General features: G+C 47.2%; 1 protein-coding gene across 3 annotated transcripts in view; it reads right to left on the bottom strand.

The window, feature by feature from the left end:
- Nucleotides 1–1,057: 1,057 nt before the first annotated feature.
- The window catches only part of LOC134644414 (AT-rich interactive domain-containing protein 1B-like), a 158,145-nt gene continuing 134,510 nt past the window's right edge, over nt 1,058–24,692 (bottom strand). For 2 of the 3 annotated variants that reach the window (XM_063497451.1, XM_063497452.1), the window contains exons 10-22: nt 19,580–19,704; nt 17,947–18,050; nt 15,852–16,046; nt 14,941–15,156; nt 13,639–13,861; nt 9,964–10,105; nt 7,777–7,946; nt 6,821–6,953; nt 6,570–6,701; nt 6,396–6,471; nt 4,907–5,633; nt 4,474–4,604; nt 1,058–4,236 (exon numbers count right to left, since the gene is read on the bottom strand). In XM_063497451.1, the coding sequence (XP_063353521.1) occupies nt 2,458–4,236; nt 4,474–4,604; nt 4,907–5,633; nt 6,396–6,471; nt 6,570–6,701; nt 6,821–6,953; nt 7,777–7,946; nt 9,964–10,105; nt 13,639–13,861; nt 14,941–15,156; nt 15,852–16,046; nt 17,947–18,050; nt 19,580–19,704 (4,153 nt within the window). In that variant the 3' untranslated portion in view covers nt 1,058–2,457. The remainder of the gene's footprint in view (nt 4,237–4,473; nt 4,605–4,906; nt 5,634–6,395; nt 6,472–6,569; nt 6,702–6,820; nt 6,954–7,776; nt 7,947–9,963; nt 10,106–13,638; nt 13,862–14,940; nt 15,157–15,851; nt 16,047–17,946; nt 18,051–19,579; nt 19,705–24,692) is intronic. The other variant, XM_063497453.1, reaches the window with a different exon arrangement.

Below are 24,692 nucleotides of genomic sequence, written 5' to 3'. Positions count from 1 at the left end.
TTGGCTTTGAGTCCGGTGAATCTGAGAGCTGGTGTTTCTGCAGCGCCTGAAGAGTGAGATGATCCATGACACAATCAAATCTGACTCTAACTGAAGGGCGGGACTGATGCCAAGACCTGCGTTAGACACACAGCCTCAGAGTTGCTGTGATGTACAGTTTGTAACGTTGTCCAAGGAACAGTCAGCTTTCAGGAGAATCCTCACATTCTGCTGTTTACTCTTCCCAACAGCAACTCACTTATACACTTTATTAGGGAAGCCATTGGATATTTTTGCATTAACACAAATATGTAATCAGCCAATCATATGGCTGCAACTCATAGATGCTTTTGGGTGGTGGTGAAGACAAGCTGCTGAGGTGTTTTGAATGTGGTGTGGTTATTGGTGCCAGGCGGGCTGATCTGCTGGACTTTCACAAACAACTATGGTTTACATAAAAATCCAGTGAGCAGCGGCTCTCCAGGAGAAAATCCTTGTTGATGTCAGAGGAGAACTGGAGCTACAGTCCACACAGGCTCGCCAAAACTGGACAACAGACGATGGAACAACGCTTCGTGGTCCGATGAGTCTTTCTCTGCTGCAACATTTGGATTAGAGTCAGTTTGGTGTAAACAACCAGAAGCATGGATCCATCCTGCCTCGTACCAACAGCTGATCATTACAAGGATAGGATGGTGGGGGTGTGATGATGTGGGGATATTTTCTCGGCACAGTTTGGGCCCCTGAGCACCAGCTGAGCATCATTAAAGCTCCACAGCCTACCCGAGCAATGTCCGTCCCTTTAGACCAGTCTACCATCTTCTACACACCATGTCATGAAGCTCAAATCCTCTCAAACTGGTTTGTTGAGTTCACTGTACTCAAACGGCCTCCACAGTGTCTAGATCTCAATCCAACAGAGCACCTTTGGGATGCACTGGAACGGGGGATTCTTGCTACGGATGCAACTGACAAATCTGCAGGAACTGTGAGACGCTATCATCTCAGCTTGGACCAAACTCTGGGATGTTTCCAGCACCTTTTTGAATCTGTGCCACGAAGAATCTGGATGAAACCAATTAAAGACAGCCCACGTAAGCAGTTGATGTTTGTTTTATTGGCCTAAGATTGTCTGGACATAATGCAACGTCTCCAGTGCTCAACGATGTTCATCGTACATTTATTTGTGACATGTGCAGCACAGAGTATAAATGTGTATACTGAATAAAAGACATGGAGTCATATGAAAAAAGGCATTTTTTACAATGAGCTTTCAGGATGTTTTGACAGATCTTTTCACGTGTTTTGTTTTCGAGCATCGTGTAGATTCAAAAATATGCCCACTGACATGAACGGAGGACATGAACAAACAGAGACATGTTCGGTTTCCTCGCATGGCGTCTCCACAGTCATCCCCTCACCCCGGCACTTCCACGTTTCATTACCAAAGCGATTGTTTTCTCAGCTATAATACAACGCATACAGGATTTTTTTCTTCTTTTTTTGTTGTTTTTGCGTGGTTTTTTTTGAACGGTGAAACATCAGATACATCTGCCATGTTCAAATATTTGACCCCATTAACAAAATATGTATAATAACAATACCAAATTTACCAACAATAAAAGCATTTGTTATAATAGTCAGAAAGTCCCGTCTCCTGCTATGCTAGATAAAGACCGAAAGAATCGTGTGTACAACAGTTTATATACACAGTGATGAAAAAATACAGACATAACACAAGTGATCAGGAAACACAAAGTTCATCTGTGAAAGTCATTGAGGCTATGATTGATAAATTAGACGCTTCTCTGACGGATGCGCTTCTCTGATGTCGATTGGCTGGTGCAATGCTGCCTCCTCGTGGCCTTGAGCGCACACTGCAGGTGTCAGAAGCTTTTACATCCTCTGGTTTTCAAAGGGACAACTTGCTCCAAGTCCTATTGCACAACGTATGTTCCAGCGATGGAGACGTTTCAGTTTAAAAACTCAGTGTTTTCTTTGTGTTTTTTTTCCTCCACCGCTGTTGGCAAAAAGTTCAAACTACTGTACAGTGTCACATTTTAAATAAATACTCTCCATTAACAAAATGTTGATGAGCATATTGGCGTTTATAAAACTGAAAAACATCTCATCGACTCTAAAGGAACCGCAGAATTGAGCACCAAGATCTGGTGGCAGCTTTGGCTGAAAAAGTAAACAAAGGAGGAAAAGAAAATAATGCCAAACCAAACGCAGCAATCCAACACCAGCAAGTATTAAATATTTGTATTAAAACGAGCTTTCAAATCCCGACATGGCCCAGAAGCTATACATATATATATATATATATGTATATAGATAGAGACATTTTGTTTATGTGGATACTTCTTTTAAAAAAACACAAACATTTTCTGTCATTTTAATAAATAAAAATAGAAAAACCACAGAAATGTCTGGTTAGCCTCAGCGTGTGCCGCGCCAGTCCCGCCTCTCCTCATGTCATAACTTCCCCAAGTGAAACAGGACTTGGCAAATAATGGCAACCACTCCCACATTGAGCACCGAGGAGATGGAGATGTCTAATAATCTGCTTTCATACAGTACAAACTCTTTCTTGTTCTCTTGCACTTTGGCCATAGCCAGCAGGCCTTTAGCTGCTCTGCACATCATGTTTATACTGGGCGGGTCCATGGGAGGATGGCCCATGTGCAGCAGGCTGTGAGGGTTCTGCTGATACTGCGCCATGCTAACGCCGTCCTCCAAGAAAACTACCAGGTTACCCACGCTGCCCTTCTGCATGGCTATGGCACGCGCCGCTGTGGGGTCTCCCTGTGCCAGGTGGGAGAGCACAGCCACCGCCATCTCCCTGTACACCTGGGCCTTCCTCTGACCCACGTAGCGCACCAGGACCGTGAACAGTTTCTCCTGTCGGCTGAACGGCGGCGTCGCCAGCAGGAGGTCCACGTTGCCCTCCTGGATGCTCAGCTTGCAGAGGCATTCCAGCACCAGCCTCTGGGGGGTGAGCTGGGAATGGGGTCCTGCCGACGGAAAGGGGTCCTGGGTTTCGGCTGAGGGGCAAACCATCCAGTGGAGGAGGCCATCCAGGATGGGAAGGCAGATGGTATCTGGGTAAGTGGAGAGATCCAACTGGCCAGCGATGTTGGCCAGAGTGACCATGGCGTTCTCCCTGAGCAGACTCAGACACTCCCACCACCACTCGTCCTTACTGCTCGACAGCCCCCGCTCCTGCTGCTCGTCTCTTTGGAAGCTGGGAGGTAACCTGTTCCTCTCGGGGTGCACGTGGTGCAGCAGAAGCAGCCTGCCCAGCAGAAGAACCAGAGCAGGGTGGCGGGACATGTCCAAGTCATTCCCAGGGATAAAGGACAGACTCCGGATGATGTTGGAGACGCAAATGCACCGCTTGGACAGCGAGTCCTGCCAGGCAGACGTGGTGGTGAGCGGAGCCTCGTCCAGGCACCGTGGCTCATCCTCCAGCAAGGTGATGTGGTCCTCCTCCCCATCCGGGTGCACCCTGAAGGGGTAAGAGGGCAAGGAGCGCGCGGGGTGGCCGTAAGCGAGGGCGTCAACGCGGGCGCACAGAACGTCGTCAATAGTCGCGGTGATGTGTTTCAGAGGTTGCTTCTTTTCGTGGTCCATCTTGCTCTCCTGTTTGCTCTTGCTGTCTTCACCCTCGAGCGCTTCGCTCCGGGGCTCAAAGTGTGTCTGAATGTGTGCCGTGGAGTCGCCTCCACCCGCCTGCCAGTGCAGCAGCCCGCTGGTAAACTCTGTGAGGTAACCGGACATGTCGTCGGTCAGGTCCTCTTTGTGAACAATCTTGATGGGGAACTTGTCGTATTTGCTGGCTTGTTTGGGTTTATGCTCTGCCTCTGCTACGGGCCGATCCACGGTCTCTGCTTCACACTCTGCTGCCTCCTCTTCTTCTTCTTTTCCTTCCTTTTCACCATCTTCTCCACTCTTGTCCTCCCTGTTAGCTTTCATGTTGGACTCCTCTGTTTTGCCGTTCACCTTGGCCGGCTCTGCAGCGACAGGTGTCACTTCCTCCGTGACGCCCTCGGCACGCTCCACCTGGGTCTCCTCGGCTTTGGAGACCTCAGGCAGGACAGGAGAGCCAGAATCCCGCTCAGGTCTTTCTTTCTGTGCAGACGCTGGACTTGAGGACCGTTTCTTAGTCCCCACCTCAAACTCTTCCAGGATGCCAAAGATCTCAATCAAGCAACGGCGGAAGTACTCGACGATGAGCTCGAGCAATCCAGGCAACTGGACAGAGAAAAATAAAATGTGATCAACGCTGAGCAGAAAGAAGTCAGACGAGCAATCAAGTAGTCCCAGACGGTGAATACGAGCCAAGAATTTTTAAGCAGATATAATACTGCAAAACCTCAGAAGAGCATAACTGACTCGACTCTCATGGAGTTTTATTGCAAAAGAAAAACAGGATCTAGAAGATGATGATAAAGACAGGCTCTGTTCTGTGGGTCATTCAATCGGTTTTACCTGGGAGAGGTTAAAGGAGGCCACTGTGCTGTCATCGTACAGCAGGATATTGATGGTATCTAGCGCCCACGTGCTCTCTGCCAGCAGGCCAGACTTCAGAGACATCATCACGCGCCAGGCCTCAGGCGTTCCTGGGATTAAAACAGTGGGATTTTTGGAACCAGGAAGAAAAAAAATTGGCAATCAAATGTCGTCCTGAAGATAAGAGGGACGCTAACCAAAGTAGATGGTTGTAATTTCTTTGATAAAATTTGCCTCATGTTGTGCTACTGTTAGCTGACAATGAGCTGTACCAGTGCAGCGATAGGGGAGCTAAAACACAGTTTCTTTTACAGCTGGAAAACACGGAAAACTACAACCTTCCACCAGAGAAGAACCAGGTTTAAACAAGCTGCAAATATGTTGTTGCTTAGAACCTAAAAAATGATCTTACCGCTGTCCTTGGATGTTAGCTTGCGTCGAGGCTTGAGAATCGGCAGGGTGCCCTCCACTGAACCCGGTGGGTAGTTAAGGTCCCTCCTCAGATTAGGAGGAAACTGCCCGATGGGTCCACCGCCCTGCGATCCCATCATGGCCAGGCCGGGTTTAGGCATCTTCATGGGGGACATGAATGGCGCTTTGCTGGGTGACATTCGAGAGTCCATGGAGCGCTGGAAGGCCCCTGGGCTCGGCGCTCTGGGCAGGTGGTTGGCCATTGATGGGGAGTTGGAATAAGACGACGGCTGACGTGAGGACAGGGGGGGCATGCCGCCCGATGATGACATGTATGGAGACTGACGGTGCCACTGCTCCGGCCCGGGCCGCCCGTCCATGTCGTCTCTGCCCATCGAGCCGTACGGGGGCATTTGTGATCCCGGCCTGCTGGGGTAGGGGTAGCCGAGGTCTGTCCTCGAAGGCCACATGTTGGGCCCGTCGGCAGCGTGATTAGGAGGGGGGCCCCCACCCAGCATACTGTGCTGGCTCTGGCCCGAGGGCGCCATACGGTCACGGGGGTACGGGTAGGGGAACTGTCCCTGGAGCGGTCTGTGTTCAGAGTAACCGCTGCTGTAGTGGTTGTACATGTCTGGCTGCTGGTTGGTGTACTGCATGGCGTACATGTCGCCCTCGTGTCTCTTGGGCGGGGGGCCGTACATTCCATCCAGCGGACGCTTGTAGCCCTGCTGAAGCAACGGGGGAGATCGTTAGCGACGACGCTTAACAAAAAGCAATCACACGATGAAAACATGCTTCCATGAGACGTGCACATGAAGCTCACGAGAGCATCCATCCTTTTTCTTCACATCCACCTGTCAGGGGGCGAGAGGTGTGGCGCGCGGCTCGTACTTCCATTATCATAATTATTTTACTGCGATGCTCCATTACATCTCCAGCCGGGAGCTCCGCCGATCTATCAAAGACTCTGAAATATTCTGAGTTGTGAACTAAATCTGAAACCACGCTCGTGTGGCAGAAACGCTGCAGGACGCCGCAAAAACATGTGATGGATTCTGCTCAGAGCGGTCACCTAATGGCCAATTACCTCACACTATTTTCCTCCGAGACACAAAGAAACAGTTCTACTCGACACCATAATTACGTCGCTAATAATCTTCAGTTTGACAAATGACGTGCACCGGCGAGAGAGGACCATTGATTAGGCCCATTCATGAGGGTCATTATTAGGAACGACTCAAAACAAGCAATCATCGCTCTGCTTTACTTCATTCTGATGGTTCAAAAAAGAAGAAATTGATTGTGATCATAATGACAACAAGAAACAACCACAGTCACAAAATACATCCCACCCACTCTGCTGTTATCTTATTAATTTATTATCTCTGGGCTGAGATTTGACACTCCAATCAAATGTCTTGTTTACAGCAGGTATGATTACAGTAAAGCTCCAGAAGAATGACTGAGAGCACCGTGATGAGCCGTCTCACCTGCTGCTGTGGGTACATCCCAGATGGATGCATCCCGTACGGCATGCTGGAATACTGCTGACCGTAGCTGTCGTGTCTGAAGCAGAGGACAGAGGGGAAAGAGAGTATCACTCACTGATTGTTACCGAGCACAGGCCTCCAGAGAGGCACGCACACTCTGCTGGAGACACGTACGAGAGCGCTGACCTCTGCTGTGAGGAGTATCTGCTGGGTGAGTACATGCTGCCCTCACTGTTGGAAGGTCCCATGTTGTTCTGACTCCCAGGGGGGCCCATGGTCCCCTCCATCCCCATCATATGGTCCGGTCTAAAGACAGCAGGACATGCTTTACTGATGCTGTGCAGTACACCACGGGTCGACGTTCAGGACAGAATAACTAAGAGGAAACTGATTCCCCCACTTTGTGTTTTTGTTTTTATACCTACCTCCTGTCGTAGCCCGGCCCGTACGGGTACTGTGACCTTTGGCTCATGCTCAGGGCTGATGGGGGTCGACCATACATGTCCTGCATACCGCTTCCGGGCATCTGGGCTGGAATATAAGGATCGGCTCCTGCCACTGTGGAGGAAGGAAAGCAAAGACATTAGACCGGACCTAATAATCTAAATTGTATGAACGCGTGACGATATAGCAGTTAAAGAACAAGGAGGGGAAATGGTTTAATTTTCCTGGAAATATCCAACAGCAGCTAAATGTGCATTTCTGAATGCATGAACATGTTTGTGCTGACCAGCAGGTGGCAGCATGCCTCTATGAATATTCTCCACTTTGCATGATTAAACCTATTGTTCTGAGTTGTTATGCAGCTATCATCCACCATATTATTCATTCAGACTCCATTCTCTCCAGCCTTCAGAGGAGCCGCCATTCTTTCTAAAACTCCTGTTTGTTCTGAAAACGAAACCACACGAGTTGGTCGAAGCAGGTGCTTCACAGCGGGGGGAAGGATGAAAGGTTGGAAACAAGAGGATGAAAAGGAGGAACAAAGTTAGGATGAGACGAAGACTAAGCTACAAGAACTTAAAACGAGCTGGTGTGTTTTGGATAAAGCGACAAACAGTTCTCATCTCGTTTCATACTTCTAGTAGGAAAACACACACACACACACATCTGTCCTGATGTGAGATGACACAGTGACAAGATAATGAATTAGACCACTGAAACAGATGAAAGCCCACTGTCTTTGGGACACACGATTCACTCTGACAAAGTGAAATGAAAGCTTTTGCACAGTTTAAGGATGAAGTTGAAAACGACCCCCCTAATTTGTCGTACCTGTGGATTAAATGAATCTCAGAACAACGCTGTTCCCTCAGAGCTCAATTAAGGAAAATAAAAATGGGTTTGGGTGAAGGTTTATTACTGCATGTGGCTCACTCACTCTTCCTCATCCCGGCGAAGGGGTCCTTGGCATCATACTGCATCCTCATCATCATGTCAGGCATGCTGAGGCCCTGCTGGTACGGAGCCGAGGGGGGCAGGGCGGGAGTCCGCTTCTGGAAGGCCGGGTCGCTCACCTCTGAGAAGGGGTCCTGCACGCTCACACTGCTCCTGGAAGTGAGGGGGGGGGGGGGGGGGGGGGGGTGAGAGGCACCGACACAACACACTGAATGTTTGGATACAAAAATAATAAAGTTGTCAGTTTCATTTTTTAATAGCGGGAGTTAATCATGACATATACTTCAGAGGTAATAGTATTTGGTCATTTTATTATTTGAGCCACTCCTCATGTATTTTTTAATTTTCCTTTGAAAATAGGAGAAAGGTGCAGACATACACAGAAATGCAGAAAATGAAACAGTTTGCACATTTCCATGAGCCTGACGGTCATCATTTGGTGTGAGCGCCTTTATCCTTCAGCACAGACTGCTGTGATTTCTCAGGTGGGTTCTCCAGGATGTTCTAAGCTCTTCTTTGGATGTTTCTGCCTTTTGTTATGTTCTCTATCAGGATGATCCCACACTGCTTGAGTAATGCTGAGGTCCGGGACACTGATGGTGTTCCCCTGTGTGCCTCACTGTCATGCTCTCCACATGTTATTGCATGGTGGATCAAAATCTGATGGTACTTTTCTGCATTCATGACAAGATCCCAACACCACTGGCTGAACTGCAGCTCAAACCCCCACCCTGCTTCACAGATGGCTGCAGACTCACGGTTGGACCTCCTCCTGACCTCCTCGTACATACTGAGCATGGTTTGAACCAAAACTTTTCAAATTTATATTCCTCACACCATCACACCCATTCCTCTGATTTTCAGTCCAGTTCTTGTGTAATTTTAATACCTCAGTCTTGGCTTCTTGACAGCTTCCTTCAACTGAGGTCATTTCTGATGAAGCTTCAGTGAACAGTAGATGGATCAGCTGAAGGTCCAGATACATCTTTCAGACCCTGAATCAGGTCTTTACTTTTTTCCTGATTCTTGTTCAGTTTCCTCAAATTTTTTAAGGACAGAATGCACACCACACTGAGATATGCCAGCTCTTCAGCTCACAGCTATTGAGCTATTTTGTTGGTACAAAAATACTATTTTATGTCAAAGTGTGTTATCTTGGGTATTTTTCACAGATCCAAGTGAGGACAGTAAAGAAATGAGACCAAATGATGTGGTTTTGTGACATGAAGACATCATCTAAAATAGCCTCTTTGCTAGATTGTCTGTTATGTGTAGAGACAACACAGTTTCATCTGCTAGGAGCTTTTTTATGCATGAATATCAGAGGTCAGAGTTAAGCAGCTTAACTAACAAAAACATTGCTTTAAAAATGGACAGGTACGAGGCCTGGATTGAAAACGAGCGAAAAAGCCGCCAATGTCAAAAAAATAAAAACAATCTGAAAGACCTTCAGAGATTCAGGTGATTCAGGTCCAACAACAAAACTGTTTTATTTTGTGTGAATAAATCGAGTCGATTACTTTTTTGTTGGCTTTTGTTGACTTGACTGGGAGGCCTGTGAGGAGGCTATGGGAGACATGCTTTTTATATTAGATTAAAACACATCAATTAACTGTCCAGCGTGTCCCAGTGTGGCCCTGAAGGAAACGGAGTTTGACAGCCCCGCTGTGATGCGTACGAAAAAACCTTAAATTTAAATGTGACAAGAGGCCGTCAGTCAACTGTGTGTAAAGTAAAACCTTTGATCTAAAATAGGAAGCATAAAATAGTGACATCCAGGTAAAGAGCTCAAACACACACTCTCCCATCACTGATTAAACAGCGCTTCTCTCAGGCTCAGCAAACGTGATTGTTGCTGTTTATAATTAAAACCAGCAGAGATGAAGGCGGGCGACTCAAATCGTCACATAAAGAGCAAAAAGAACCAAATCACACATCCCAGTCTCACCTAAACATAGCAGCACACTGAGAGCGTCCCCTTTTATTTCAAGCTCGCTCCACTACGCTGTTGTTTAATTTTAGAGACAATGTTCACACTTTTGGATACCACACATCAACAAACAGACTGTGCTGACACACAAACGATATCACACAAACACACAACTTATTTTAGAGAAACAGCAAATGAGTCAGCAGCACATCAGTAAACGCAGCGCCAGGAGCATCATACCTGTTGGGGGGCAGTGGTGTGACCTGTCCCAGGGGGGTGGTGGCAGGTGTGGGGGGCTTCAGGTCCCCCGCTGCCTCTGCTGTAGAGCTGCTGCCAGAGGACTGAGGTGTCTGTGGGCCCTGGAGGGAGCCGCCTGAATTAGCTGGGAGACAGAAGTAGGAGTATTAGTACAAGTTCTTAATGTGAAAGCTGTCTGAAGACGGTTTAGCTGCATTTTTTTGTTTTTGTGCGCCATCGACTTCAAGTGGCGAGCTAAGCTCGAGGCCACAAATGCATCAGATGTAAAATTAAACAGCCAATGTGATGGAATCATGACATGTTCAAGCTAACGCTTCAGAAAGCTCGAGGTTTCACACAGAAACTCAGACTGGGGTTAAGAGCAGGTTAGTGCAAACTTTTGTTATGACACCTAAACTCCTGATGATGAGGAAATTAGAAGAAATTTGAACCCCCAGCACAATAAAAGCAACGGATCCAAATTCCCAGGAGCAGGTTTAACAGAAGACGTGGACCGTTCCAGTGAAATCATGACAAAGACGGAGACAGAAAGAATATGAAAGTGTCCTAATGAGCATTTAGTGTAAGAAGCCTTTCTCTCGAATATCCTGAGTGGCCTTTCCCTGCACCACACGTTTCCATAGAAAGACTTAAGCTTTAAAAATTCATGCTAATTCTGAATTATTCAATGATACCCTCTGCCTCTACATCACAGGAGACGGAGAGAGGGAGAGCGAGACAGGGAGAGATGGTTATCCCATGATTATGAGCAGGAGGTAGGAGAGGGGCAAAGAGGGGTCAGCGAGCATTAGGGATTCTTCACTTCCTGGGATATCCCGGCGTCAAACGGAAAGCACGCGTGGGGAAGTGCAAACAATTGCGGGGTCAGTCGGGGTTAAGAGGTTTACCATTCTAAGAGCAGCAGTGGTGGGGGTGGTGGCGGTATGAGGATGGAGGGGAGGCAGAGGAGAGCGTGAACTTAAGCGCCCTCTGCTCGTCTTTTAGAGCGAGGCGTAAGGGGGGAAAAAAGTGTGTGTGGCTGTTTGATGTGTGCGCACACAAAAGCGTGTGTGTCAGCGGGTGACATAATCCAGAGGGGTGGCAGCGGTTAAGGGGGAGGGTGGGGGTGGGGTGGAGAAGGGGGAAAAAAAGTCAGTCAGCTGAGCTGTTTTGTGAATGAAAGGTGACGGCGAGGTCGGGTTTGTTTACGTTCTACATTCCAGCCCTCATTAATCACTCCCCACACCCCACCGCCACTCACCCCCACCCGCCCTGCTGGACACGCTCCCTCAGTGACATCACTGGGCTGTCAGTCTATATATAGGCTGGCAGGGAGTCAGTGGGGCAGTTCAAAGCGCACAGAGGCAGAGAGCGCATTAACACCGAGCAACACGAAGGACAAAAACGGGAGGTTTTCCTGCCGTGCACGCGCGATACGGACTTCTTTTCATAACACAATTTTCCCTTTTTATGTGCAAGTGCAGTAATTAAAAGGCTTTTCGCATATTTATATAAATTTATAAATACAAAGGTAATTATGCATATTCAGTCTGCCTGCTTCTTAAACATCAAACATTATTGCACGATGGTTAAATTTATTAAGTTTCTTTCACTTAAATTAAACTTTGTCTATATTACAAACTGCAAACATTTCGTTCTATTCATAGTTTTCAAAACAGGGAAAAATGAAAAGCGCCTTGAGTGCATCACTGAGTGGATATTTAATCATAAAACAACCAAAGTGAGCCCTGCAGGGAAAAGACGAACCGCAAAGTTAGTGTGTACAGCAGATCACTGTTTTTTAAAGATAAAGCTAATCTGAGGGCAAGCTTGCCCACTGCCACATTTAATGAAATAAAACAGATAAAAACAAAATTTAATGCTAAAAATAATCACTTTCATTTTTTTTCTTTTCAAAAAGTAAAAAGTTGTTCATTAAATACACAGATATGAGCTGGATTGTAACATAAATTGGGGGCTCGTCCGGGCTCCTTTCTGGGAGTTTTTTCGAGGATGAACGATGGCAGACGTCAGGTGTTCACAAACTCTCTGCAGTGTGTGGCTGTGCTTGTTTTGCTGGTCTGTTTTTGCATTTGGCAGTTATCCTGGGTGTGAGTCTCACGGTCCTATGATCACTGCAGTTTTGAGTCTGGCTTGGTATATGAGAGGTCCTGAGTCCTGGATGTGTTCTGCCTCTCTGCTGCTAGTTGGAGTGTTACCTACACCTGACAGGTTTGGGGTAAAGGTCATCTGTGGTTTGCTCATTTTGCTCTGCTGGCTGCTGTTTTCATCTTGATATTTAGAAACAATGTATCCAAAAACTCTGGCGTCACTCTTTGTTTCATGTTGCTGCTTATGAGCCGGTTCATAACACATTAGGTCAAAGTAAAAAAACAAAGCAGGAAAGAAAACTGACTATCAAAGTAAAACAGGACATGAGCAAATGACCAATACTGAAAATGAAACATAAAAATCAAATCCTAAGCATGAAGGAGATGATTCAGGAGGAACACGGATGAACATGATATAAAAACAGAGGCGAAGGAAAACAGGGAAACACTGAGGAGAGAAAAAAATGCAACGACAGAATCAGACTCAGCGACACGATCGTAAAAGTGAAACTCAAATTAGAAACACATGCTTTACTGTAGTCTGAGTGCACTGTGGGCACTCTGCTGCACAGACACGTCTCTTGGTCTTCAGAATCGCAGTGCTAGCTGCAGATGCTGCTCTCCACCCACTCTGATGGCGGTGCAGGAGTGTCGTAGCGTGAGCAGCTCACAGTCGAGCGCTGCATACCCAAAAGCCAACCTAAACGTCACGAGCGTTGACCTCTTCGTGTTTTACATTACAGACTGCATCTCAGATGGCGTGCACCATCAGCTGGCAAAATGAGATTGTGTAAAAACTGAGGTGTTTAAATCCCCTCGAATAGATGAGAAGGCACTGAATTATGAATTGTAAAACTTTTACGTGAACTCCTCGCATGTGCATGCATGCATGCGTGTGTGTGTGTATGCAAATGATGGCTGGTGCTCTTTTCCGCCCACCAGGAAAAGCAATCTGCGGCGTCTCAGGCGGGTGAAGTGCTCCAGTGTTCTATTTAAAAGCAAGGGTCACTTTTCTCATCTCCGCTGCAAATTAGAGACGTGACTCCTTCTCTCTCCCGTCCTCGTCCTCCCGTTGTAATTGTGCGCAGAGGCACATGGCTCCAACAGGTAATTCGCACAAACAAAAAGCAACCTTTTGTGTTGTGCTAGTGCACCAAAACAATATTACTTAACCTTCCGACGCAGGGTAATCAAATAAAGGCGAGGCTCCGCGTGGAGGCACAAGTGGTGATCATATCTCGCTCACCTCTATTAAACCAAGACTCATCTCACCAAAGCAGTGTTAATGTTCACTCATCTCTGCGGGGTTCCAGTTGTGTACGTGTAATCAGGGCGTAATGTTGAGCGCTATTTCTAATTTTAAACGTAATCCTAACTGTAATCTAATATTCGCTGCTATCGGAGGGTCGTTAAGGAGTCAGATTCTTAGACTTATAAAAGCATCCGATCTTCTAAACGTATACTTCAGATTTCTGCCACTTCAGCACGGCTACAGAGGAAGGTTTGAGTCTCTGCAGCCCCCGTGCTGACAGATTGGAGGCTGAGGCAGTCTGTTATCAGGACTTACCAGGTGAAGGCGGCTGGATCTTGACCTGCTTCCTGTTGTCCCCTCCAGCCATGCTGCTGCTGCTGCTGCTGTTGTCCGCTGGCGGGTCTTCTCCCCTCTCCATCTTGCACTCGTAGGCAAACAGATACTGGATGTACTGCTTCTTCAGCGAGCTGGCGGTGCTGCTGGATGTACCCACGTTCAGGGTGCTGGACAGCTCACGCCACTTCTTGTTCTTGTTTACCTGAGTCAGAGAACAACACGATGTTAGGAAGCGAAATGATTGGCACACATCGTAACAACTGAGATAATTTCTCGCCGCGCCATCCTGGTAGTATCAGCTGCACACTTATAATTTCGCCTGGAGAACGGGCGATCACATCCTGCTAATCTAATCAGAATAATCAACCCCGCGGCTCAGCGCTCCGTGTTTGCAGGAGTCGCAGGTCACTTGCAGATAATTTCCACGTTGTACGTTTGAATGTAAAAGCAAAAAATGCACTGTGTTATACAAGAGAAGAGTATGTGGGCCTGACCTGACCACACACTTTTAATCCACAGCCTGTTTTTCACGGTGTGTAGAAAGATTCGCTCGACTAATCAGAGAGAAGCAGAAGGACCTGATTTTAGCTGAGAATTAAACAGACTGAAAGTAAGCAGTAGAAACTGAGAGGAATGCAAAGGTGATGGGTTAAGGTCAAAAGCCAAAAATATTACTGGTTTAATAAAGTGGTGAACCTGCTAAAACTATGAAAATCTGATTGTAGCTGACAGGAATACACATCTGAAGACTGTCTGACAGGTTTTAGGTGTAAAACAGCTACAGATTTGCACCTTTGTACACACATAAAGAAAAAAAAACATGTTCAATTTTATGTTTCTCCAAAGTAACAAAACATTTTTCCTAATTTTGTGTTGTTGAACGTCTGCAGAGAATCTGCCTCTCAGGTCCATCAAAGAGCAGAAAATGCCGGCCGTTGTGTAACACGAGTATCCGTCAGGCGTCCGTATACTTTTGCTTCCTGTTTTCCGTCTTTCTGCCCAACCTGATCTTGCCGTTATATTAATTTCACATTTTTATCACACGAGGAATGACATGCTTGGAGCTGGTTTCAGGACGTAGGCTGCTTTCTCTGAGGTTAATCTGATGTATCTCATTCTCCTGAGAACATTTCTCAACATTTACAAGCTCGCCATATGCCGTGGAGATTTATGAAGAATACTAAGCAGCCAAAGAGCGAGCGGAGCGAAATGATTTGGCTGTGTGTGAGAATACGAGCTCCTCCACATTCAAGTCTGTGTCTAACGCTTCCTGCGCCTTACCAAAGCGAGGCCTCCTATTTCCCGAACAGCCATGTAGAGCTTCCACAGGTCCAGCGGCTTCTTGCCCACAGTGGGAAGCTGACTAACAGGTGTGCCCCGCTCCTCCATGAAGTTCAGGTATCGCTCCACCCAGCCTCGTCTCTCCGGCTCTCCACCGAGCTCGTACAGTCGCGCGATTCGCTCGCCGCTGAACGGAGAGGCGTTAGGGTTGGCTTTCTAGGGATGCAAATAAGCAGAGGAGAAAAGTACCTGATTAAACTATGAATCTGAATATGTGACATTTTATTTGAATACAAAATGTATAAAAGCACTAAATCAAGTTGTTTTTCTGCCTTCTCATGCAGATGCATAATGTAAATAACGACGTGCTAATTAGGAAAACTCAGAGTCAGTGTATGTTATATATGTGACATACAGTACATGCTCTGTTCTGCAGGATATTATTCCTTTCCACAGTAAGCCACTCTTCCCACGGGGATCATTAAAAATTCATTCCTTATTTACACATTCTGAGTCGGCTGCTGGTTGAATGACCAAGTAAAAATAAATACTTCTCTAAAGCATTTGGTTTAGCGTGTGCAGCCGGAGCCTTTACAGAGTTCCTGCACAGAGCATTCAAGTTCAAACCGGTGGAGTTAATCGCACCAAACTTTAATCCTGCTTCAGGAGGATGTCCGTGCTCTGAAACACGCTTTTGTCTGCTTTTAGTGCATAAATGCATCTGTCAGAAGAATGTGAGAGTCTCCGGCATGTTTGTCACAAATGGAAATAAGGGAAGTTGTTGTGTTTGTTAAAGCATAGAATCAAATAAATAAAAAGAGTTATGCATGCATTGCATTGCTAAAAGATTAATAAAAAATCATAATGTGTGTGTATGAATTAAACGGAGGAGGATGGTGTCTGGTTCTTACGGGGCTGGAGGGAGTCTTGAGAGGCCAGGGGGGGCTGCTGATGCTGTCGCTGTCATCTCCGTGGTAGGAGGAGAGGCTGGCGGGGCTGGGTGAGAGGGGTGAGGGCACGGGTAGGGCGCCGCCCGGAGTGGGTGGCTGGGACACGCACTGCTGGGAGCCGCCGCTGCTGTTATTGTTGACGTAAACGTCCGGGAGCTGTTAAAGAGAGAGCAGTGGGATTACTGCTCAGCGCTGCACAGAAACATCTGATTGGCTGAATGCAGGATAACAGTCACTGTGGAAGGCAACCAAAGAAGGCAATTCAAAACCATCAGCTATCACCTGACGATGCTTTAGCGTTGTATTATAACTAATCCTCATTCCTAAGTGGACCGTACACACTGACTCGCAGACAGAACAGAGGCCTCAGAGGTCATGTCAGATGATAGCCGCTGGCTTTCTGGACTGTGGATATAAAAAATACTCAAGGATATTTATGAAATAGGAGAGAGAGCTCATTAGTACAACAGCTAGAGGTGCACTGATTAAAGGGAAGACCTTTACAACATCAGAGAATTTGATTTTGAGTGTTTTCCTGACTTTATGAGTATCGCTACTCGGACAAAAGCATCGGGTCAGACCTCTCCATCTTTGAATTCAGCTGTTTGCAGACATCAATCAAGCACAGAGCCATTCAGCCTTTACAAACATCTGTGAAAGAACAGGTCGGTCTCACTGGATGAATCAGAGTGTGGTGCTGTAACAGGACGCCACAGATGCAACGAGTCTGCATCGCCCCGAGTTTGTTTCATATCCTGAAGCCAGATCGGCCAAACTGATCCCGACGAATAACGAAATATCAGTGCTAGTCTGTGACAGCACCGAGCACGCTGTTTAAAGACACCCTGAGCTTCCAACGGCATTAGGGATTGGTTGTTTTTAATGAAAAATATTATTGGAATTTCCAAGAATAGTTCCTCTGGAATTCCAAAAACAGGACTGAGGTTACGGCAGGACCACAGAAACGGAAATATTTCACAAAAACGAGCTGAAAGAAATTCTTCTCATTCCGAGAGCCGAGCTGCAATCAAACAGTTTACACGGGGCCAGTCTGCAAAACCTCACACACCCAAGCTGGACCTCTGCTGCTTCACTGAAACCATAAGTCTGTGCAGTGTGTGGCAGAAGGACAGCAAGGCTTCATGCATGTATAAGACGTCTGTATGCAAAAGACTCTATAATGAATTTAACATGCATTTAGTCTCCCCAGTTTAAACGTGTGTGTGTGTGTGTGAGAGGGAGAGTGTGTAAAAGAGGGAACAACAGCTTGACAAGTGCTTCTGGACTGTGTGCAGAATGCTCATGTCAGCAAAACCTTATCTTTCTCCCTCTCTCCCTCGTTTCCCCTCTCTTGGCAGACAGATCATCTCTTTCGGGAGCACCGGGGGTCTTTCTGGCTGCTCTGACTGCCTTAAATAATTCAGAAGGACCTACTACCATAATCAGCAAAAGAAAAGACAGAGATTTTTGAGGGAAAAGATGTGTAGTGGATGTGATGGAGGCGAGCGTGCGTGCGCGTGTGCGTGACTAGGAGGAACGTTGTTAAGCAAAAACAAGAGGAGGGGGTAGAAAAGAGCAAAGAGCAGAGTTCTGTTGTTGCTGAGCCGAGCTGCTATTGTAGGGCAAAATGAGAAGTCAGCAGTGTGTGTTGGGCATTTGTGTGAAAGTGTGTGTGTGACACAGATGGAGAAGGCTAGTTAGAGTGTGTGTTTTCCATCTTTGCGTGCATGCTGTGTTTGCTTGTGTGTATGTACATGTGTGTGCTGCAGATGCCAAGCCCCCTCTCTCTGTGCAGCCTGGGCTGCCAAAACATCAGCAAGAAGAGAGTGCTGGGGGCAAAAACAAAGCGAGGAAAACATTAGGATGGTAAATGTTAAACAAATCATTAAATATGGTGAGAAAACAACAGCGAGACGGCCCTCTGCGCTGAGGCAGCATACGCCGATCAGGACTGGTCTGCTTCGTTAGCGGAGAAAGATTAAAAAGAACATTTACAAAAGGAACGAAAGAGAGGGGAGAGGAAGTGGGAGAACGGGGAAGATGGTCAAGGAGTTACCTTTGGTTTGTGGGGCTCGTTGGCGGGGCCGCTGTCATCTTTCACCTCCGTTTTCGGTTTGGCATCTGGGCTCATTATCCCGTCTCCTGACATTCCTATGGATCCTTCGACAGCAACGAGCAAACGTTGACTCAAAGCAGTTGCACCAAACTTCTCACAAACATAAAATATGCTCTGAATTTGCACATTTTTTTAAAGTTATTCCACGACGGAGCAGAATAAAGAGTAAAGAGAGATTTCAGGCATGTTTGTGTATTCTGCTATATTCAATTGGGTTTAACTCCTTAAATGAATGGTGCCTTCACCGTGTGGACTGAAAGCTGCTGCACAATGGTCTGTATAATGTCACAGGCACAGTCAGACAATGGAAAATGCTTTAATGTCTTTCTGCTGCTGAGCTTCTTTCCTTTTGTGCTCTCAAGGCCTCCCTAAAGCCTGTCCGCCCATTCATCCTACATGGAAGACAGCCGTATAAAAAGACTGTTTCTTAAGGAAGACGTAGAAAGAGAATAAGATAAGAATCCACTAAAAGCAAGCCGGTGTCAACTTGGAAGAAGTCATTCATGTTCTCACATATTCAAAGTGCGGAGAGAATGTAAAGGTTAGCGTTGACGAGATGTTGGCTGACAAGACGTGTTTCTGTTTTCTAAGGCGTTTGTGTGCCTTCATTAGGTTTATAAGTGAAGAAGAGTTGAGATCCTTAAGACTACTTTTCAAAGTGCGTGCTGCATATTTCTTATTAGCAGAAAGGAGAGGTCCTTGGGTGCAAGGCTCCCCTCTGTATTTCCTCCGGTGTACGCTGTGCCGCGGTGGGCAAACCGAAGGCTTTTTACGCGCCCAGGGGCAAACCAGATGAGTTTTGAGGAACCTTGGCGCTCTAATTTGGCTCAAGTTTTACAAATGTCATGCGTTCTGATGTATGGCTTTAAATAAGAGCTTCATTTTGGAAAATCTCCGATGTGTGTTCAGCAGCAATGCAGCCGGGTGGGAAAGAAAAACTGATGCACCGCGTCACGCTCTCCTCGCCGAAGGGCCAGCTCTTCAGAAGAACATCATAATGAAACTCTTTAGTCTTTGACTCTGTCACGTGTCTACGCTGCGTCTCTGAGTAGGTACACTGATAGAAACATCACTTCGATGCTGCCATAAAGGTTCGACATTATTGTATCAACATGTTTTCTGCAGATTCAAGACAAGCTTGATTAGATCAGCTGCAACTTCATCTAAGTATCAACTTTATTTAAGCTCTGACAGAGCGAGCTAGCTAAAGTAAAGCTAGCTGGGAGGGAACAAGGAGTGATCCCAACCCCTGGATATGTGTTGAAGGCGGCCTGTAGGCGGGGCTACACGGACACGTGCGGATACAAAAGGCTCATTTTAGATGTTTCGGGCCAAAACAGCAAAGCACAGAAGCCCGGGACACGTTACGAGAGCCATGTGGAGATTTCAAAGTTTCATGCTGCAGAAACACAACTGAATGCAAATAATGCAAAGATTTAAAACTGCAGCTCAGCTGCGTTCTGTCCTAAAGAAGACGTTGAAGAGAATGTCCTGCAGGGGATGGCAATGTTTGTGGGCCTTTGCTTAGCTTATGAGCTTTTTCCTCTACAGCACGCTGGCATTAATGAAATACCTGAAGGAGGCATGTTGTAGCCCGGACCTTGTGCGTTGCCTGTGGCTGCGGCGTTGCTGCCCGCCGCCTGACTGTAGGGGACAGCGCTGGCTTGGCTCATGCCGGGGCCTTGATAGTTGCTCTGCCTACAATAGAAAGAAAAAAACGACATAGGGAGATTTAGTCGGGATGACTCCAGCTGGATTCACGATGTGGAGAAATAAGCGAGTAACAGTGAAAGCTGCAGAGGAACAGAAGTCACATAATCATACAGGGATGATATTTGGCAGCCTGTCACTGCTGCGCTGCTTTATTGTTGCAGTGAAAACTGAGCTGCATGTATATCTGAGAGTCGCGATAAAAAGCAAAGAGCGCAACAGATCCCTGATCAAACACACAGCTCTTCCAAAAGATTGAAGATGAGCACCGAACATCAGAAAAGGAAAAACTCTTCTATCCTCCGTCTCCTCCACAGCCTCCCTCCCTCCCTCTCTTCCTTCCTCTCCATCCCACAAGTCATAATTTAACTAATTAAGGTGTGCTTTTGGAGAGGATCATGTTATTTGTTGCCATAGTGACAGCAAAAATCAATGCCGCTCAGCCTCCCCCGTCTCTCTCGGGCGCTCATCACATGGTGTCGCGAGTGACATCAGAGGGGCTTATCTGCAACCTGCTGAACACTAGCCATCCATGTGCGTTTGATTGAAGGCGGCGTCTATCATTGCATGCCAGGCCGGTGACACAGAGGCTGAAAGGGAACACCGTGTTTGGAACAATTTGCTCTATCTCCTGCTGACTCGAGATTATCTCCCGGACAACCGTATGAAGAGGGAGAAAAGGGACGTGAGGTGAGGAGAGGCAGAGGCCTCAAACACGGGAGGAAGAGTCACGGGAGGAAGAGAGGTGAGCAGAGGAGGAAAGGAAGGAAGGAAGCCACACGTAAAAGGCTGGAAAACGTAAAGAAGGAAAAATGTTTTTGCAGATTTCTGTCACTCAATCCCCCTTAACTGGCATCTTTCTCTCTTCCACACAGACACATAATGTAATACCTCGTGTTGGAACCGATACACATTGCCTGAGAGGAGGGATTGGCTTGGTAAACCTCCCCATAATCTCATCTCACAGATGTAATTAGTCATAGAGCACGGCTGATGATACATATGTAATCCCTCTATGGGGGCTGAGGTGCACAGGGGAGCTCCGTGGCAAAGAAACAAGCACACCAAATCCACGCTTATCTGGCCCCATTTCCCTATAATGGGGTGGGGCGGCGGCGGCGGGGGCATAGACTCCTTCGTTCGCTGCCTACGTGTTCCCTAAAAAGCTCCGCGTGAGTCAAGACACAGAAATAAATGTACCTTTTGATCGCTGCACCTTCTCAAGCAAGCAAAAATGTATTCTGCATGCAAACTCCCACAAAGCAGAGCAGGCGATGAGAAACGAGTTTAAACGCGCCAAAAGCCTCCGAACCTCATTTATCCGCATACTGTAAAAACGCCCCTCACCAGAACTTAAGCTATCTCGCGTGAACGGTGAAAAATCCAAATCAACTACAACAACAACAACAGTGGTTAGTGGTTTTCGACTGTGGCGCTCTCCCATTATGACTAATTCATGTCATAAAAAAGCCCATTAGAAAGCACTTGATGGAGGCACCGCACAGCGTTTAATCACACTTAATATATGCATGTGCCGCCATCGGGGGTTGGGGGGTGGGGGCAAGCACGGCGCATTCATCTTGCTCTTGGGCACCTTTGTGCCGGGTAAAAAAAAAGCATCCTGTTGCCGCAGAGAGAGCGAGAGGGGGAAGAAAGGAGGGATGGAGAGGAAGGAGAGAAGAAAGGAGGCAGGAGGAAATTAGGGAAGAAGAAGCCAGAGTGTGTGTGTGTGTGTGTGTGTGTGTGTGGGTCCCCGGTGGACCGATGGGGGGCGTATTTTCAGCTCAGGGCCCCAGAGCTGGAGGTAATCGCTGTTCCATGAGACTAAACTGAGGGAACGCACACACGGAAACATCCATCCTAGCACCATCAGTCCACTGCACTCGCAGTTTGTTGTCGAGGAGTGGCCTGAGGAAAAAAGTAGTGAAACAGTGAAGGGAAAGTATGAGTTTACTCGACGAGTGCTGCTAAGTTGGAGCGCTCTCGTGCTAAAAGGAAAACGGATGAAAATGCAGATTTTTCACTGAAGCTTTTGTTTGGGTCTCCAGATTTAAAAAAATGACTCCTGTCACTTTAAGAGCGGCAACAATCCTATTGATGCTCTACCATCACTGTCCTTCACTAACCCCCCGTTTATTCCCTAATTACACACACACACACACACACACACACACACACACGCTCTCCTCTATTCAGTCCACATGTGTGAAGGGCATCGGAGAAGGCCACTTTCACACCATGGGCGAGTGTGTGTGCCGAAGTGTGTTTGAGCGTGTCCTTGTGTTCGGTGGGTGCCGTTGCCAAGGGGATGCCATGGTTACGAGGTGCCAGCCAACCAGCTGACGGTGTCTCTCTGGAAGTGGCGGCGCCTTTGTCCTTCATTTGCAGTGACAGGCCGCGCTGACGCCGTCTCGGCTCGGCTAACCGGACGAGACAGCGGCGGCGACGGCCGGACTGCAGGACCGTGTGACGGCTGAGCGGCCCTCTCCATCGATCCCTGAGCTCGCTGCGTGTTTAAGTGTGTGTGCAGAAGGAGGCGAGAGAAAGAGCCGGAGAGAGGCTGCTGGATGGAAGGATGGAGTGGATCGGCTGGAGGCTATGAATTATATATGGACCCAATCTGTTCTCAGGGCAGCTTGGGCTCATTGCTCCTCCAAACTCCTGACTCAACTCCCCCCCACCACACACACACACACACACACTCGCAGGGTAAACCAGAATAAACCCCCAACAAAAAATAAAAGGACAGCTTTTAACATATTAAATCCAGAAAAAAAAGCTACTCTTCCTTCTCCCGCCCCTCCTTCCCAAACATCAAACGGCTCAGGATGGATGGATGGAGGAGAAGCCATTTATTTTACCCATCTAATGAAAGCAGAGCGCTCCGCAGCGCTGCCAAGACTGCGAGCGACAAAGCGCCACAGGCAGCATCCCCCGTTCTTGACATTCAAGCGCTGCTCTTATTTATTTAGCAAATTTACTTACTAAGGAGGTCAGAAATGAATTATTTGGCGAGGATTTGCCTGGGAGCACTCTCCTCTCTTCTCTTCTTCCCTCTTCCAACATTTTTCTCCCTTCAATTTCCTTTTTATTTACGGCTCTTTTTTTTTCCCCGAGCTTTGCTCTTCTTCTGCTAAGTGCTTATTTTTCCGACAGTTCGCCGTTCCTATAGCTCCGGGAACTTTTTGTAGAGTGTCGCCGGCAGCGTTGGAAAGTCATTTGAAAACCCAATTCTGTCCTCAGAAGCTGCTGCCAAGAAAAGCTTATACCTTTTAATACTTTGTGTTTGCCTCTTTTCCAAAAACGAACATCAATCCCCCCCCCCCCCCCCCCCAAAAAAAAGTGTACTGGTGCATTTTTCCAAACTCATGCTCCGACCTCACTCGCCTTATTTGAACGTAAACTTTTCACCTCAGCGTTTTCCATGAGACCCACTGAACTGCATCGTGGGCACGTCACCAAACTTTATCATGAGGTTCAACAGGAACATCCCTCGACTCTGACTCAGACCCACAAAAGTGGAACATTTGTTTCTGATTCGTGGAAGGCTCGGGGGGAAAAACGCTCCCTATTGCACACTTTGTTAAGATTTGATCTCAGCTCCAACCTGCAGCTGCACGCGGCCTTCCTCTCTTCAAAATTCTGTCGGTCGGTGTAATGAAGCCAGAGTGCGTGAGCCAGCAGAGGACGAAGATGAGGCATGAGAGGCAGAAATGTGGAGGATTATTAGTGGAGATGTGGTGAAGGCATGTGTTAAGGGAAAAGAGGAAAGAAAGCAGAGACCAGTCAATGATCTCACTGCTCGACTAGCCCCTGATTTGGAAGGTTGGAAGCGGGTGACTGTGGCAGTCCCGGTTAATGCATCAAAGAACAAAACTAGACACGCGGTACGACTAACAACTTGTTTCTCAGACAGAGAAGAACCGGGTTTGACAATGTTTCACAATGTTGCACTGAGATCTGGAGCGCAAACAGGGTGCTGGAGCCTTTAACTGCAGGTTTTTCGGAGGCCAATTTTCTCCTGATCTCCCTCAGATGTTCTAAAGTGGGATCTGAGGAAGAAAAACATAACAAGGCTGTGCTGGAGACAGCGGAGAAGAAAAAGCAAATTGGGAGGAAGAAAGACTGAGCGAGATAAAACAGTCTGGGTAGGATAACAGAGCTGCACGGAGACAAAGAGGGCGATACAGTTGGTAAAAAAGAGCGAAACAGGTGGGAGGAGAGGGAAGAGGAGCAGACGAAGAGGGATGAAAGGATCGGAATGATCGACAGCAGACGAGAACAACAGTGAAGGTGAGACAGGCGGCAGGCGCTCTGCAAAAATGTCCATCACGACAAAACATTCTGGCACATTTTAGTCTGAAATAAGTCAAAAACACACTTCTGCCAGCAGAGGAGACTAATTTACGTTTTTATCCGAACAACTCGGTATTCTAAATAAAGAAGGCGGCAGATTATTCACATTTGTGAACACCGATCTGCTTTGGAAACCAATAGTCTCATTTGTTGGCACATTTCTCTTTTTTAACACTAGCTAGTTCATAAAAGTCTTTTGTTGTTCTAAGCATCCGGCGTCTGCTCGATTATTTTCTCCAGCGCCGCAGAAGTGATGCTGCGGTTTAAATAAACGCTAACGACTGGCAAGCCGGCACACATTTCAAAGAGCAGAATCAAAAGGAGACGGCTGTCACTGCACCGGACTCTTTGCTTCCAGTGTGATCGTTGCAGTGCAGCGAAAGAAGGAAAAACACACATTAACGACGGCTTAATGCCGCAGATGGAGATGAAACGGCAAACAAAGGAGCCCGGGGATACTTGCACAGCTGACAATAAATCAAAATAGGTCGAGACACAGATGAAGACGTGAACGTACTTTACAGGCAGATTTGTAAACACGCTGAGAGAGAGAGCGAGAGAGCGAGAGAGCCCCACCGCAGCCAGCGACACCTCGCTGCTGTCTGAGGGGAGACTGACAG

The sequence above is a fragment of the Pelmatolapia mariae genome, linkage group LG16_19, assembly GCF_036321145.2.
Source record: "Pelmatolapia mariae isolate MD_Pm_ZW linkage group LG16_19, Pm_UMD_F_2, whole genome shotgun sequence".
NCBI lineage: Eukaryota > Metazoa > Chordata > Actinopteri > Cichliformes > Cichlidae > Pelmatolapia > Pelmatolapia mariae.
This window is presented reverse-complemented; position numbering and strand designations above follow the sequence as displayed.